This window comes from Nipponia nippon, unplaced genomic scaffold (genome assembly GCF_047370975.1).
Source record: "Nipponia nippon isolate SJK-2023a ecotype South Korea unplaced genomic scaffold, ASM4737097v1 scaffold_7, whole genome shotgun sequence".
NCBI classification, from domain to species: Eukaryota; Metazoa; Chordata; class Aves; order Pelecaniformes; family Threskiornithidae; genus Nipponia; species Nipponia nippon.
In genome coordinates, this window is record NW_028262391.1 from 28,025,128 (window position 1) to 28,040,434 (window position 15,307).

A 15,307-nucleotide genomic window follows, 5' to 3' on the forward strand; every position below is an offset into this window, starting at 1 on the left:
TGTCTAGGCTTTGCTAGAGCAATTCTTAGATGTTAGCTGACAGAGTTGTTCAGATGATGGATTTCCTCCCAACTAAACCCACTGCTCTGAGAGGGGGACTCTCCAAACAGGGGCACTTCACTTTCCTTTAGTGTTTAGGATTTTTTCAGAAGCATGAGACACCAAGTCAGGACACATCACGCTTGTTTTTTATATGCCAGACAGGTGACAAGCACTTCTCAGATTTCAAATCCCTTTTGTAGTGACTCTCCGTTTTTCTGTAATTTCAAGTCAAGTCAGCACAGCCACAAGTTTCTCAAAATATTCATAGACTAACAGCTAATTTAATGTGAGAAAAGAAACTTTTCCCCAAACATACAGTTGTTTCTTAGTCATTTGATCTGTTCTGCATACCACAATTGAAGTGGTGAGTGCCTGGGACTTGAAGTCAAATGTATTTTTTTTTCTCCTATAATTATTAATTTTATCTTTTTTCCTCATGTGAAAACATTTCTCTGCTCAGAAGCACTGTTACATGTCCAGTGATCAGCACAGACTACGGAGATGGAGATAAATGTGGGTTTGGAGCCCCCTCACACCCGAAAATCAGGGACATGCAAGAACGCTTCCCTTGAGTATATGGCAGAGAGGTCGAGCCTCTTCAGCTTTAGGACAGAGGTGATTTAGCAAGGACACATCCACTGTCTATGTCTTCAGGTGACACAGTTAAATGCCATGGAAGGTGCCTTATCTTTTGATCTTCAGGATGAACTAGCACCAGGAGATTGTGTAGATGTCTGGGGTAGGAGGAGACATGATGCCTGTACAGGGATTTCTTGTTGCAGTGTCCTGATTGCTTTCCCAAAAGCAGCTGCAGAATCTGTCACTTGTATTTTTATTTTTGCCTTTTCTCTCTAATGCTTCTCAGGTCATGGTAGAGAATTCTGACTTCACCCCATCGCAGGTTGGCTGTCTCTTTACCTTCCTTGCCCGTCAGCTTGCCAAGCCCAACAACACATTGTTTGTGAACAGGACACTTTTTGACCAGGCAAGTATTCTTTTGTGAAGGGTGGAAAAAGTTCCAAACAGGGTGCAGCACCACAGAAAGTGTGGCTAGTGCTGTGGACTGAAGCAATTCTGGAAGGACTGGTGCGTTATAAAACAGGTAGCATCTTGTTGGGACTTTGTTGTGGTTTCAAAGAAGCAGAGTAGGAGAGACCACAGAAGCACAGTAAGCTCCGTATTTCAGCTTTTCTGCTGGAATTGTTTGAGAAATAAGGTCAGGTCCTAGGAGATGGAACAGCCTGTGCTCCTCTCCATGGAATGGCAGATTCCGGTGGTTGCTAGTGTGTCAGGAGAGCGAAAGCAAAGGCCCATAAGGGCCGGAACCAAGCTGTTTATCTTTAAGCCCCAGTGAGCATTTTGGTGGCTCTGTTGTCACTTGTTACGTGTATGGAGATGCCAAAATAGGCAGATAAAGGATGGCAACTAAAACGGTACTAGTGAGCATACAGAGCTTGTAGTCATAGCTGGTAATTTCTAGTTTGCATGGCCACCATCCTTCTCTGCTGTTTGAAATAGGCTGATATGCAGCACTGCATACCTAAAGCTTGCATGGGCTAAGTTTATATCCTAGTTTAAGTCCCAGAAATTCCTGGGACTGAGGTGGCGGCTTCAATGGCTACAGCAGTTGTGCTTTGATGATAATATGGGTATATGAACAGTAATAAAAAACAGATTAGAAAGTATATGTCCTTTGTCATAATGTAAGACCAAAGAAGTCTGTGGAGGTGAAATGGATTTGGATTAAACACTGTAATTACAGATATATTGAATTTTATGAATTACATGCTTTCCTGTTTTTCTGGCAGAGATGGCACAGTCCAGGAGGGAAGTTGAAAGGGTCAGCGTAGTGGTTCCAGCTGTTTGGTGTGTGGTCCAAGGCAGGGTCATGGCGTCCCCTGAGTTACTCTGTATTCCCTGGGTTCCCCAAAGTTTGGTTCTAGATCCTGATGCAGAGTCATGGGTTTCCCTCCCTGGAGTCTTCAAGCAGTTCTTGGTTACTCCAGTATTCTTAAGTGTCCTTAGTTACAGGACCAAGTAGAGTGTATGTCACAGATGAATAGTAGGTTCAAATTGCAGTGTTGTGCTCTGATTTGCTGTTGCCATTATTGGTGCTCACAATCTGCTTGTTAGGTTTATGCCAACAGCTACACTAACTAGGCCTAACTCATGCTAACCTCTACATCCTTGCACAGGTCCTTGAATTTCTGTGCAGTCCGGATGATGACTCCCGCCATTCAGAGAGGCAACAGGTAACGGCCTTCAAGGGAACATTTCTTTAAGCATCAGATATGACCAGACTGTAAAGCAAAGTTCAGCCTCATTGGGAACATATGCTGGCTGAAGGTCATATGCTAAAGCAGTCACCTAGTATAGGAATGGTGGCCAGCATGGAAGAATTGTGCAGTGCTGTACACAGCAGGAGTGAAGGAGGCTCCTACCCCAGCATTGCCTGCAGGAGAGGTTTGACAGTAGTAAGAACAGAGGCAGGAAAAGTCCTGGATAAGCGCATGACCTTCATAGTTAATGGACAATCAGTTAAAAAAAAATCTGTAAAATAAGCCCTGTGTTAATACAAAGTTTAATGGAGCAGGAACAGTGTACTTTTGAATGGCACCGGCTGTCCAGGTACTCCTGCAATATAAATAACTGGCCTTCAATATCTGCAGGTCCTTTTAGAATTGCTCCAGGCAGGAGGAATAGTACAGTTTGAAGAGAGCCGTCTTATCCAAATGGCAGAAAAAGCAGAATTGTAAGTTGCTGTATACAATATATAAATACTGCCTTTAAATCTCCTCCAAAGCTTTTTTCCTCCACATTTCTTGTTCCTACTTTGCAGCTGTGTTTGGTGTTATTTTCCCTATGCATTCACATATGCTTCATTTAATATGTTCATATTTAGACCCAGTCTTTCTATGTTATCTCTACTGGGTGTTCTTACAGAAAGCATTGTTAAGATAAGAGGGGGTAGAGCTGTGGAAACCCTTCAGCATGAAACCGTGTGGGGCTTGATGAGTTTTGGCACTTCCTATCCTAGAGCCCAGGCTTTGTTCAAAGGTATAGTTGTATATTTGAATGCTCTACCACTGACAGATGGAGATGGCTTGTTGGGGTGAGAGTCACAGGTGGATTTAAGAGCACGAAGGGGTCTGAAGCCACCCCCATGGTACTCATTTTAGAATTGAGTAGGAGAGACAAACACAATGTCTGGAAAGGCTAAAAATTTCCACCATCTCCTTTAGATGCTTTACACTTCCAGCAAGAATCTGCCATGCATGAACAGAGTCAGCCAGGGAGGGGCATCTTCATCGAAGTCTTGAATTTGGATGTTCTGTGAATTAATCCACCATACTACAAAGGACAAGAGGGATATAAGTGCAGTGGTAGGGTATGCCATGCCTGTTTTCCTGTGTGTCCTAGAAAGAGTTACTCAACCAAATTTTTCAGACTCAAGAAATGCCTTTTTCCTCCTTGCTTCAGAGAGTTTGACAGCCAGAACCACCAGCTCAGCAACTTCCATCAGAGCTAAAAGACCTATAGTATAATGTTATTTAGCAGACTTTTCATTTGTTTTGTCTCAGTTGCATCTGTTTTTATCTAACGTCTCAAAATATTAAAGATGTTTATTAAATCTGAAGGTAGGAAGCTGTGTCATAACATGTTATTGAGTCACGTTCAGTGTATTTCTTCAAATTAGTATTGTGGTTTGGCCTAGCTTAGAGCTGAGTGTGTTATGGAAATAAGGATGATGATCTATGAACAGCAGAACCTGTGAAACCTGGTTTCTTTAAGGATTTTTGTCCTCTGTCCCTTGCCTCTCACCTCAGTAACTCCAGTTTTCTCTGATAACTTCCCAAAAAGAAGGGAGGTTGATAGGCTGATTGGCCTGTGGCTGATACTAAATGGCATATGTAAACTGGAGCCATCCAACCTGTGTGCTGAAAATCTTAATGTAAGATACTTCCAAATCCTTTTTGTAAAACATGCTGCATTTTCTTTTGAGTGCATCCAAACTGTGCTGGATCTGAGCTCCCTACTTCTATTCAGCTGCTTGGCTGAGGAGTGTGTTTTTCCTAATGTGGAAAGTATTTTTCGTTTTAGCTATCAGATTTGCGAGTTCATGTATGAACGAGAGCTTCGCTATGACAAAATAATTGGCTGTTACCTGCGTGATCCGGTGAGAAAGGTGAGTAAAACTGATGCTTCTGGCCTTTCTTCTTCATAGCAGTGCAGCCTGTCCTGCTGGCCAGAGTGTGAATGGGCACAACAGCCCTCCTCTTCTGTCATACTTCTCTGCCTTGAAAAGTGTCCTCTTTTTACAGTTGAGTTTTCTTAGTTATAGTCAGGCTTTTTGTGTTTGTGTGTGTGTTGGAGAAGAGTTTATTTTTTTGGAAGCTTCAGTGGTTTTTGTTTCTTTTTAAATTTAAACAATGCTAATACATAAAACCTGAGTGCAAGGTGGGATTTATTGCAAATGTTGCTAGCTGCAATACTTCTTTGTTTCTGCCATCAATCCCCTCTTTGGGATTGATGTAAAGAGACAGAGACAGAGTCTCTCTCCCCTTACTGTCTCTTTACAGTTACCTTCTGCATATGCATAAGTTGCATATCTGCCACAGTTTTTGAGGTATTCTCTTCCCTACCACCAATAGAAGTTGGGAGGAGAGTCTGGCAAATTTGATCTCACCAGCTCCTTATGAAACCACTATGCTGAAAGTTGTGTGGGTGAAGGAGTCAGAAGAGATAGGTTGTGATAGTGAGACGGTCAAAAAATATTATACAGGAGAGCATCTGAGCTGAGGACAGTGCAGAACCTGGGGCTAATGTCAAAGAGGAATTCAGGAATATGCTGGGAAAACTGACCTGCTCTCTGGTAGAGCATTCTTTTCTCTGCCTATACTCCTAGCTAAAGAGTGATGTCCTGTCCTTTTTTCCTGTGAGCAAGAAGGGGATATTTCTAATAGTGGAAGAACAATTCTCTTTGACCTCAGTGCTTAACACATTTAGCATCTATTCTGTTCCTTTTGGCTTTTTTTGCCTGGCAGTTCTTCAGGAGCTATTTAGGGACATATAATCTTGCCTGCAGATAACTTATCAGACTAGCCCTGAGGTCTTCCTAAGACTGTTTGAAATGCTTTCCCTTAGGAACATCTAATGCTGTTAATGGCGCTGCAGAACATACTATACCGTTTATGGTTTTATGCCTTACAGGAAGAAGTTTTCAACTATATTCACAACATCCTGTCCATGCCTGGCTACAGTGCTGAAGAAAAGCAGTCAGTGTGGCAGAAAGCTTTGGAACATATAGAGGTACAGTGTATCCTAAACGCGTGGTACCTGAGCTACTGCTAACTCCAGTCGGATGTGCCTAGTGCTGTTCCATAAGCAGAAATGCCACATTTTCAAATCACAACTGTTTAGGAAGCTCTGACTTTAAGGTTTAGTAGCCTCATACATTAATATAAGTGCATCTCTTAGATTCTGGCTGGCCTCCTCGGTTTCCTGGTTTCAAGTATTCCTCTCTGGATAATGGGACTTTATCAGGGGATGATGGCTGGTGAGTGCTGTGTAGCAGGGAAGGGAACCATTAGCAAGACTTTCATCTCCTGAGCGTACAGCAGCAGCAAGGTCGGGACATTGACATCACTGACCTCACAGTCTGTGGTATCAAATTCCTTACAATGGTAATAGCATTCAGCCTTGGTACCCTGGCAGTTCTAACCTGTGGGAAGACAGGGTCATGACTTCTACTGTAAGACACACTGTTGCTAGACTTCTGTAGCTAATAACTTTTCCCATCTCTGCAATCTCTCTTTGCTTCAGGGGATGGAGATGTGTCTGAAATAATAGTCAGTAGACATGGGAAATCCATAATATCTCTAGTTCCTACAAGGTGGTGTCAGTCCCCTCCAGGGTGATCTGGAGATAAGCCAGGAAAATAACTCTTTCTATAAAACAAGCAGTCATGCCCTGACTACTTAGCAGAAAATGGCCACAGAAGTCTGTGTCCTGTGAGGTGGACAAAAAAGTACTAGGTACATTTGAAAGATACAGAACACTTTTAGTCTCTACCAGCATCTGCAAGTAGTGCATGACTAATGAGAAAATGGACCAAGAGGGGAAATGGTTTGAAAGACAATAAACAAAGAAATGCTGTGAATCCAGCTGTATGACATGCAGATCACTGAGCTCACACCCACTCTCCAGATGCGCTTTCAGAGTCTATGGGAGTAGGTGGTGGTGATGGTTGTGCTGTGGCTGAGCGGGCCTGGCTCATTACTACCTTATCAGAACAACTGTGGTTCCACAGTGGGCTTTCCAAGTTGAGCAAACCGCTGTCTGCTTCGCTGCTTCCTTGTGTCTGCTTCATTCTTCTCCTACTGCATCCCTTGTCTCTGCTTGTATTGGTATATACAGCCCAAATGTTTGGCATGATGAGTGAGCCAGCCTCCCTCTGTAAGCCTTATTTTGTGTCTTTATCAAATCACAGGTGGGTCTCCTTGCTGGGTCTCTTCAGCCTGAGGCCTTTACAATTGCTGTTCCATGCTTGGGTGTCGCAGGACAAATCAGAAATGTCCTGGGTTGCCCTTCCTGATGTTTCTCACTGTGCTGTACCAGTTTTGATAAGCTTATTGTAGGCTAAGACTGCCAGCTTTTTATATTGAGTTGTTTGTTTATGTTTTCTCAGTCTGGTGGAGCCACTTCTTGATTATTGTTTGATTATTGGCCATTGATTATTGATTATTAGCCATCCAGAGGGACCTGGACAAGCTTGAGAAATGGGCCTGTGTGAACCTCATGAGGTTCAACAAGGCCAAGTGCAAGGTCCTGCACCTGGGTTGGGGCAATCCCCGGTATCAATACAGGCTGGGGGATGAAGGGATTCAGTGCAACCCTGCCGAGAATGACTTGGGGGTACTGATAGACAAAAAGCTGGACATGAGCCAGCAATGTGCTCTCACAGCCCAGAAAGCCAACCGTATCCTGGGCTGCATCAAAAGAAGTGTGGCCAGCAGGTCGAGGGAGGTGATTCTGCCCCTCTACTCTGCTCTGGTGAGACCCCACCTGCAGTACTGCGTCCAGCTCTGAGGTCCTCAGTACAAGAAGGACATGGGCCTGTTGGAGCAGGTCCAGAGGAGGGCCACAAAAATGATCAGGGGGATGGAACACCTCTGCTATGAGGAAAGGCTGAAAGAGCTGGCATTGTTCAGCCTGGAGAAGAGAAGGCTGTGGGCTGACCTTATTGCAGCCTTTCAATACTTAAAGGGGGCCTAAAAGAAAGATAGGGACAAACTTTTTAGCATCGCCAGTAGCGATAGGACAAGGGGTAATGGTTTTAAACTAAAAGAGGGTAGATTCAGACTAGATATAAGGAAGAAATTTTTTATGATGAGGGTAGTGAAACACTGGAACGGGTTGCCCAGAGAGGTGGTAGATGCCCCATCCTTGGAAACATTCAAGGTCAGGCTGGATGGGGCTCTGAGCAACCTGATCCAGTTGTAGATGTCCCTGCCAATTGCAGAGGGGATGGACTAGATGACCTTTAAAGGTCCCTTCCATCCCAATGCATTCTATGATTCTATGAACTCCCTCTTTCCTTTTGGCATCTTCTTTTTCCCAGGATTGGTGAACAAGATACACAATTTCATGTGGCTTAACAGCTTATTGGCTGCTATGGGTTTTTGTTTCTCTCCATTGTATTAATCTGCTCTCAGACATTCAGAAGACTTAAAATAGTAACTAGCATTTTACTAGGACAGTGCTGTGATTTCAGGTCTTTGAACAACTGTCCTTTCATCTGCTGAGGTATGACAGTAGCAAACCAGCCTCTTCAGTTGAAACTAGCAGTGTCTAGAGAGGCTTTCCTGGTGATCGTATGACAGAAAGTGGGGTTTGTGATCAGCGCCACTTCTTATTTTCGCCATCATCCTACCTACCTGTTGTTCCTTGATGTTTATCTTGAAAATAAAGCCCAAGGCTTCTCTTCAGTCATAGTGCTGTTTGTGGTGGTCACTTTCTGTCCTCAGACCCATGTGCCTTGTGTCGGTACTGTCTCCTCAAGGGCTGTCTACCTAGGAAGTACCATGTTTGCAAATCGCTCAAACCTGGGAAAGGATGAAAACCCAAGCCCCAAACCTTTTGCTTAGGGGTAGGCTATGAAGGTCACACTGATCCAAGAGCTGCAGTCAGTTACAGGGAGGCTGGGCCATCTCCCTTCAGCCAGTCAGTCCTATCTTCAGCAGTCCTCGAGACTCTCAGGGAGGGTTTGTCCAGAGAGAGAAACAAATGGAAGCAGTCACACTACATCCTTTCTGCGTTTCTCTGCACTACTGTGGTTAAGATCTTCTGGGTCCTTTGAATCGCCTGGGCCTGTGAGATGAAGGGGTCTTGCTCCTGAGCATTGGGGAAGCAACTAAGAGCTGTGGCTCATGCAGTAAAGCTGTAAGGTCAAACACCAGAGAGCTGCTTTACAGAAAATATGGTAGGCAAATTTTGCTTTGGAAACCTCACAAAATGCCTCTTCTATGATAGCTCTTCTTTAAAGTGCTTGTGGAGTAGTCACACTCTTTGTTACTTCCTTTCTTCCCTTCACCCTGGTCTGTTGCTGGCATTGGCTGAATTTGGTGGCTGCTACATCTGTCTGGAGACCAAGCTAGTGCTAAGTAACTTTTTCAGAGGTTTTTTTTTTTTCTTCTGGATGTATATTTATGAAATTTTTCTTTCTTTACCAGTATAACAGTTGTTTTTGTTTAGTAAAGCAACGTTGTCTCCTTTGTAGGCTTAGCAGGGGCTTTTGGGAAGGGTTACCAGGTACCCAATATGGGTTTGAAGCAGTTGCTTCTCATTTGTTTGGAAGCATGGATGCATTTAGAAGCAGTAGGAGCAAAAAAACTCATGTTCTGGATTGTGTAAACTTCTATGATATGAAGCCTTTTAGATCAAGGTTGACAGGATGCCAAACCACAGGCATTTTAAAGATTTTTTTCCTTTTATTACAGTAAAGAAATTGTTTTTTTTCAGGTCTGGACAGGTATCAGTTACAGTTAACAGTTACAGGAAACCTGCTTTTAAACCTCTGGTTTGGTTCAGTTCAAGCCAGTTAAACACTGTTTCCATTTGACTAAGAAATTCCCTAGGGTCAGTTGAGGGCTTTGTTTCTGCTGCTGGCTCCTAGCTGGCACTAGCTGGTCTTGTTGGCAGGGGGTAAAAGGCAGTTGTCAGAAAACCTGATGAAATAGTTTCCTTGCCTTAGGACTGAGATGTGGTCTCGTTGGTGTGAAGTGTTTTGCATTCTTACAAGGCCTGTTGTGTAGTAAAATGATCGACTTTCAAAAATGCCTTTTTACAAACTACCCTTCCTTCTAATTTTTTTCAAAATCACTTTTTGTGCGATGGTATTAATTATTTTAGACCTTTCATCTAGGCAAAGATGAATGGACAATATGAATGGACTCAGTGAAACTGCATATTGCCTATGAAATTAAAAGTGATTATTTTTGTTGTGTTTCCCTCTCCGAAGGAGTTGCTGTTGCTGAGCCCATGTAAAGCAGCCGACTTGGTAGCCATTCACTTCAGTGAGCAGATTGAGAGCATCATTACAAACCTCCAGGTAAAGTGTCAGACTTCATTGATGTTGGTGCTTCTTTACAGTGGGGTTGCCATTCTTGTAAGAAATGATTGCTAAGAGCAATGGTAAGTTGTTGCTGTGTCATAAATGGAAGAAAAAAAGCTTGATAGTTACTCAGCTGCAGGAATTGCTACATTTAAATTATTTGGCCTGTTTGTAGAGTTCTGGCCGTAAAAATGTGCTGGTTGCATCACTTGATAATGCAGTTTTCCATTTGGAGTTCAGTATGGCTTGCACTCAGATCGGATAGAGCTGTTGTCAGCAAATATATCCTCTGAGTATTTATGCAAGACAAATGCCTAAACCAACTTCTTCAGCAGGCACCAGGCGTGAACAGTATTTTCTTCCACGGATATAGTTCAGGAATCACTGGTTTATAGCACATTATTTAAAATAGTAATACTCTGTCTCCTCCTCTGTTGTACAGGACCAGTTTTTACTCTTCCAGTTTCTGAGGAGTCTCCTTGATCCGAGGTATGTAAGAAAATTAGACCATTTGCAATCTACAGCTTGAATACGTGGGTTAAAATAAATTCCTTTGACATGCAGCCTACAGCCAAGTTTAGGGCTTGGAAAAGGTGACTTGCTCTTCAAACTGCGCAAAGTTGAGAAGGATAGCACAGAAATAAGCGTTCTGGGGAGTATCCTTTAGCAGAGGCCGTGCTGGCTTCCTAACTGGGAGGTGGTGTGGGTTCCAGTACGTGCAATGTGACACCTCTCCCACGCTGGTGGGAGTTTGGGCTTTGCTGTAATGGCTTCTTTGAGAAGGCTGTGAAATGGTTACCCTGTGACTGAAACTGACATTTCTGTTCTTAGAAATGGCAGTTTCTGTTCTCAACCCACTGACTGATTACTTGACCGAGGCGCCCAAGTTTAACATAAATAGAAAAGTGTTTTGGTGTATTGGCATTTTTCATTTCTATATTATTTCAGAATTGCTGACATATTTCACTGCAAACTTCTCTTTAACTACTTGCTTGCTCCATCTGCTCCTGTTCTTTCAGTATTTCAGCACTGAGTGTTCTCTTTCTGTTGAATCAGTTTCAAATGCTACAAGAACTTAATTTTATTTATTTATTTTGTAAGACATTTATATATGCACAGCTCCAATTGCCTTCAAGCAATTGTTAATGCAATTTAAGGCAGGATCTTGTTTTGTCAATTAGCTACAAATTAATTGTGCTTTATGAGGAGTAGTAGGAAAAGGTAATATCTAAATTCAAGTGTCAATGTTTCAGTTCTTGTTGAAGTGGAATAAAAAGCATGCTTTGGAAGATAGAATCTGGAATTAATCAGTTTTGGGATTTTGTTAGGATGTAAATTAAAAGAAAAAAACAACCAAATACGATTTGTTATTTCCTGAGTTTTACAGACATGCTTGTATGGAAGGTGTGAACTTCCACACCTATTTTGTTTCTTAGAAGTCAATATAAAATCAGCATTTTGCCAAGAAAATATCTTGGTTGGGTTTTATAGGAGAGAAATTAGATTCTTTAGTTAATAAATGGATATATTTTTAAAAAATTGAATAGTTAAGCAGAAATGATACCTAGCTGGATGTTAAGTAGGACTTTGTTTATGCTGTGATATCACTTGCAGCAAGTGAGACCCAATGAAGGTAGTAATTAACCTGGATTTTAATCTTATGCATAGAGTGGCTTCCATAATCTCTGAGTAATAAACGTATCTAATTTAGCTCTACCATAATTAGAGCTAAATACCACCCTTTCTCCTGTATTTATCTTCTAATCAAAAGCAACACATGATGTGTTCAAACCAGCAATAGGAAGCAACTTTCTGTATCTGATCTTTCAAAAGATCTCTGCTTTTCCCTCCAAGGCTGATGTTCAGCAAGGTGCATTAGGCCACATGGCTTGTCACATTGTGCCGTGTGTCCCTTAGGAAAGCTTATGAACAGTTCCTTTTCCCTCTGTGTTCCAAAGTCCACTAATTCTCTGCACTGCAGTAAGATGTTTAGCATCCCAAGTAATGGAGGTAAACCACGTACTGACTGGATTGTTGTTGCCAGAATACTCAATAAGCGAAAGATAAGTGGGACAGCTATGCAGAAAAATGAACAAAATACTACTAAATACTTTGGATTCACATGTGCCTAGTGACTGACCGAAGGTCAGTCCTTCAGCAGAAGGTCTGCAAGCCCAAGGTTTAACCTATTGTTATTAAACTATGTTGTCGGTAAGAAGTGTTCTGTAGAGACTCTAGATTGCTGGAGGGGCTTTTATTTTTTAATAACACTCTAGGTCCTGTGGTCGGTTTCCAGTGCTATGAGGTTGTCAGCATCTAAGGCCTATTGGAATGAGCTGAACTGTATCCTGGGAGAGATGGGGAAGGAGAGAGAAATCTTGCTATGCAAGACCTAATCTGCAGATATACCTATACTTTGTAGTATATCTATACATAAAATAGTGATTAGGTTCTTCTGAAAACATCTGTCTCTTTTCAGTCAATCTAAATGTTTATATGCTTTTTTGAGCAAATTTTTTATTAAAATAAAGACTCTTAGAGCAGTAAATGAGCTTTTAATGTCGCAAATACAAACGATTGCCTGATCATATGGGGACACGACTCATCATGCTAGTTTAACTATCCGAGTTGGTGGAATTGCATTAGGGATTAATTTGGCCCATTTAATTTAGCTAGAGATTTATTTTAAAGGATGTAGAAGGCGGAAGGGAGGAAACAGGGTTAACAGAAATTGCCTGGGGAAATTAAAACCAAATGTCTGTATGTTTGTATCTTATAAGCAGCCACAGAAAACAGAGAATGTAGTGTGTATAGCTCAGCTCATTAATCACAGCCTTCGCTACGTTTCCATTTTAAACTCTTAAGTTTTTTCCTCTAAAAAAATGCAGCGAAGCGTGTCTGTTTGCAGCATGCGTTTGTGTATTATACCAACAATATTAACTTATTTAGCAATACAACGTTCTGGGTTTATAAATATATTAACAGATACCTAAACTTTTAGGTTCTGTTACAATGGCTCGTCCCACTGACCAGCTATCCGTGACACTCGCAAGGCTCACTTGTGCCAGTAATTATCACATTTTAATGTTTCATCTGGTGAGAAACCAGTAATTATCTCTTCCTTTTAGGAAAGCACATGTAGAGTATGGCAGGGGAGATGTTTGGCATGGTTATATTGAAGATGAACCTGATCACACTGAGCTGAGCAGGACCTGCAAGTCTCAAGACTGTTGCTTAGTTTTAACATTATAAAAATCCAGTTTTCTTTCCATTCTCTCTTCTCTGCATTTCTTAGTGAAATGGTTAAGGAAAAGGTCAGCTTGCTCATGAAGTCATGAATTACCAGAGGTACCAGAGGTATTTCCAGACTAGAAGTTTGTTCTCATACTGAAAATGTATGACTTGCCATTTTTCCCATTTTGGTAGACAGAGATCATTTTAGATAGAAAGTGCTTCTTTATTTTAGTCTAGTTGCAAAAAGAGTAGAACGCTCACTCCCTTACAGGCATTGGGGGAGTTTATAGGGTGTGTGTTGTGGGAGGAGTGGATGGTGAATGCGGAAGGCCAGAATTTAGGGTTCTCGTTTGGTCCTTCAAAAGTCTATCCTTTATTTGGTGTCAGAACACAATAGTTTGGATACTAATTTTTGTACAACTGTGTCCATACTTTGGGAACTGTGATCAGTATCTGCGTGAGGCTTTCATTTCTGGGCAAATATAATTTATAATCAAGTGATTGACATTGTAATCACAGTAAGCTTCTTTTGGCTTGCTAGGGGCACAGCATTCTCCTGGCCTTTCTTGGATGATAGTAATCCTGTTAGCTCTTGTAGCTCCCAGGAAATATAGGATCATATTGTATGTCAGACCTTTTCCATCCCGTGGTTGTAGGGTTTTGCACATCAATGCATCGTCTCCTGATCAGGAATTTCTGTTCAGAAAGGTAACAAAACTAAATACATACCTTGATCTGTTTTCTTTCCTAGCAGGAGCTTCGGAACAGGTTTAAGAGCTCTGTTTCCTAGACAGCATAAACTGCTCTTTCTCTCTGTGATGCATCCATCCTAGAACTGCCACATGAAGTGGTGGTGAACTGCTGGTCATTTTGAAGGGTTGCAGGTGCTATATCTATCTCTAGGAAAGTATCATCGTTTCCATGCTAACTCTTTGAAATCTGTTGCTTCATGATGCTCTTTTTAAAAATAAGATGAGTAGAAAACAGTCAAGACACAGGGACAGTCATAGGCACTGCATGCCATTCTGTTCTCTGTTTTGTTTCCCCCACATTAAGAGTTTACTTAATAATAAGCCAAGGGATTCGAAAATGGCCACTGCACAAACCACTGAAGTGCCAGCAGCTGCTGCTGGAAAGGAATTAGAGAAATGCTTTTTACAGGGACATCTTTATTAAATGAGTTTAATTGTACTCTGAGCTTCACCTGCAGAAATTACCTCGTCTAGAATCAGAAGGGAAGCCCTAGTTTGGCCTCCTGAATGGCTCAGGCCAGGCAGCATTACCCACAGCCCTAACCAGAAGTGAGAAGTGTCAGGTCTGCACTGCTGAGTGCCTGACCGTCATGGCAACGTTGCTTGTGACAGGTCAGAGGAGGTCAGGGAGACAACAAGGGCAGGAAACACAGCAGAGGTTGGAGACTTCGCCTACCTGTGTTGATTGAGCAGATCCCATGCTGGGAGATGAGGTAGATGTCTTTAGTTCCAGCTGGATATGGTTCTGTAGTGCAGCTGGTTGCAAAACCCTTGAGAGAGGATGCAGCCTTTGGCTGAACAATATGCAGGGTCTGGTTCAAAACCTTACAGTTGGCGATCTGCTCTACCAATGACCATAAAGTGCATAGAGTTATTGCCCCTGCAAAAGCAAAACCCAATTCACCAGTTTTGTTCTGTCTGAGAAGAGGAACTAAAAAAAAAATGCTAACAGAAGCATGAAGTTGTATCTCAATGAGGTAGATAAAAGGGATTATATTCTAGCAGATGAAACATTAAAATGTGATAAAGCAGGTCAAAGAAGCATTTCAGGAGCAATAAGAAAAAAGCAACTAAATATTTCTTCAAACACATGCAGAGAAGGTCTATATAACAAATAGATGATCAGCATCTAAAAAGACCACTTGGAGACCATAAGGTTTCATTGAAGAACTTAGGTGAGTTCTTTGTACCTCTCTGCCATAGAGTTGCTGAAAAGGTGTCTGTGCTGGAGTCTTTCTTCACAGGGGTCTTTGGTAGTCTAATTTATACTGAGGCATCAGTAGAATATGTTGTGGACCCAATGAAATGCCTACTAACGGACCTCCAGCACCAGTAACTAGTAGAAACAGCATAATTTTTCTCTTAAAACCAGGTTTTTTACTTCTATATTAAGAATAAAAGACAACACACAATTGCATAAGAAACTCTTCTTTCCAGACAAACTTCTGGGCTAGAATTTGACTTGAGTCTCCTGTGCCTTTTTTATTCCAGAGAAGGCATTAACCAAGACCTGATACACTTACCACCCCTCATCACTGAGCAGTTCATTGAGCTACTGTGCCAGTACAGCCCAGACCAGGTTTTGGAGACGCTTAAAGTCCTGGAATACTGCAGACTGGAAGAAACCATCCAGGTAGGAAAGACATGTATAAGGACAGGGGCTGGG

At 42.0% G+C, this 15,307-nt stretch overlaps 1 protein-coding gene across 3 annotated transcripts in view; it reads left to right on the forward strand.

The window, feature by feature from the left end:
• Positions 1 to 15,307, forward strand: part of VPS8 (VPS8 subunit of CORVET complex) — an 89,866-nt gene that overhangs the window by 46,232 nt on the left and 28,327 nt on the right. For all 3 annotated transcript variants that reach the window (XM_087740038.1, XM_087740039.1, XM_087740040.1), the window contains 8 exons: positions 908 to 1,027; positions 2,238 to 2,294; positions 2,712 to 2,794; positions 4,144 to 4,228; positions 5,254 to 5,352; positions 9,563 to 9,652; positions 10,098 to 10,144; positions 15,133 to 15,274. In XM_087740038.1, the coding sequence (XP_087596164.1) occupies positions 908 to 1,027; positions 2,238 to 2,294; positions 2,712 to 2,794; positions 4,144 to 4,228; positions 5,254 to 5,352; positions 9,563 to 9,652; positions 10,098 to 10,144; positions 15,133 to 15,274 (723 nt within the window). The remainder of the gene's footprint in view (positions 1 to 907; positions 1,028 to 2,237; positions 2,295 to 2,711; positions 2,795 to 4,143; positions 4,229 to 5,253; positions 5,353 to 9,562; positions 9,653 to 10,097; positions 10,145 to 15,132; positions 15,275 to 15,307) is intronic.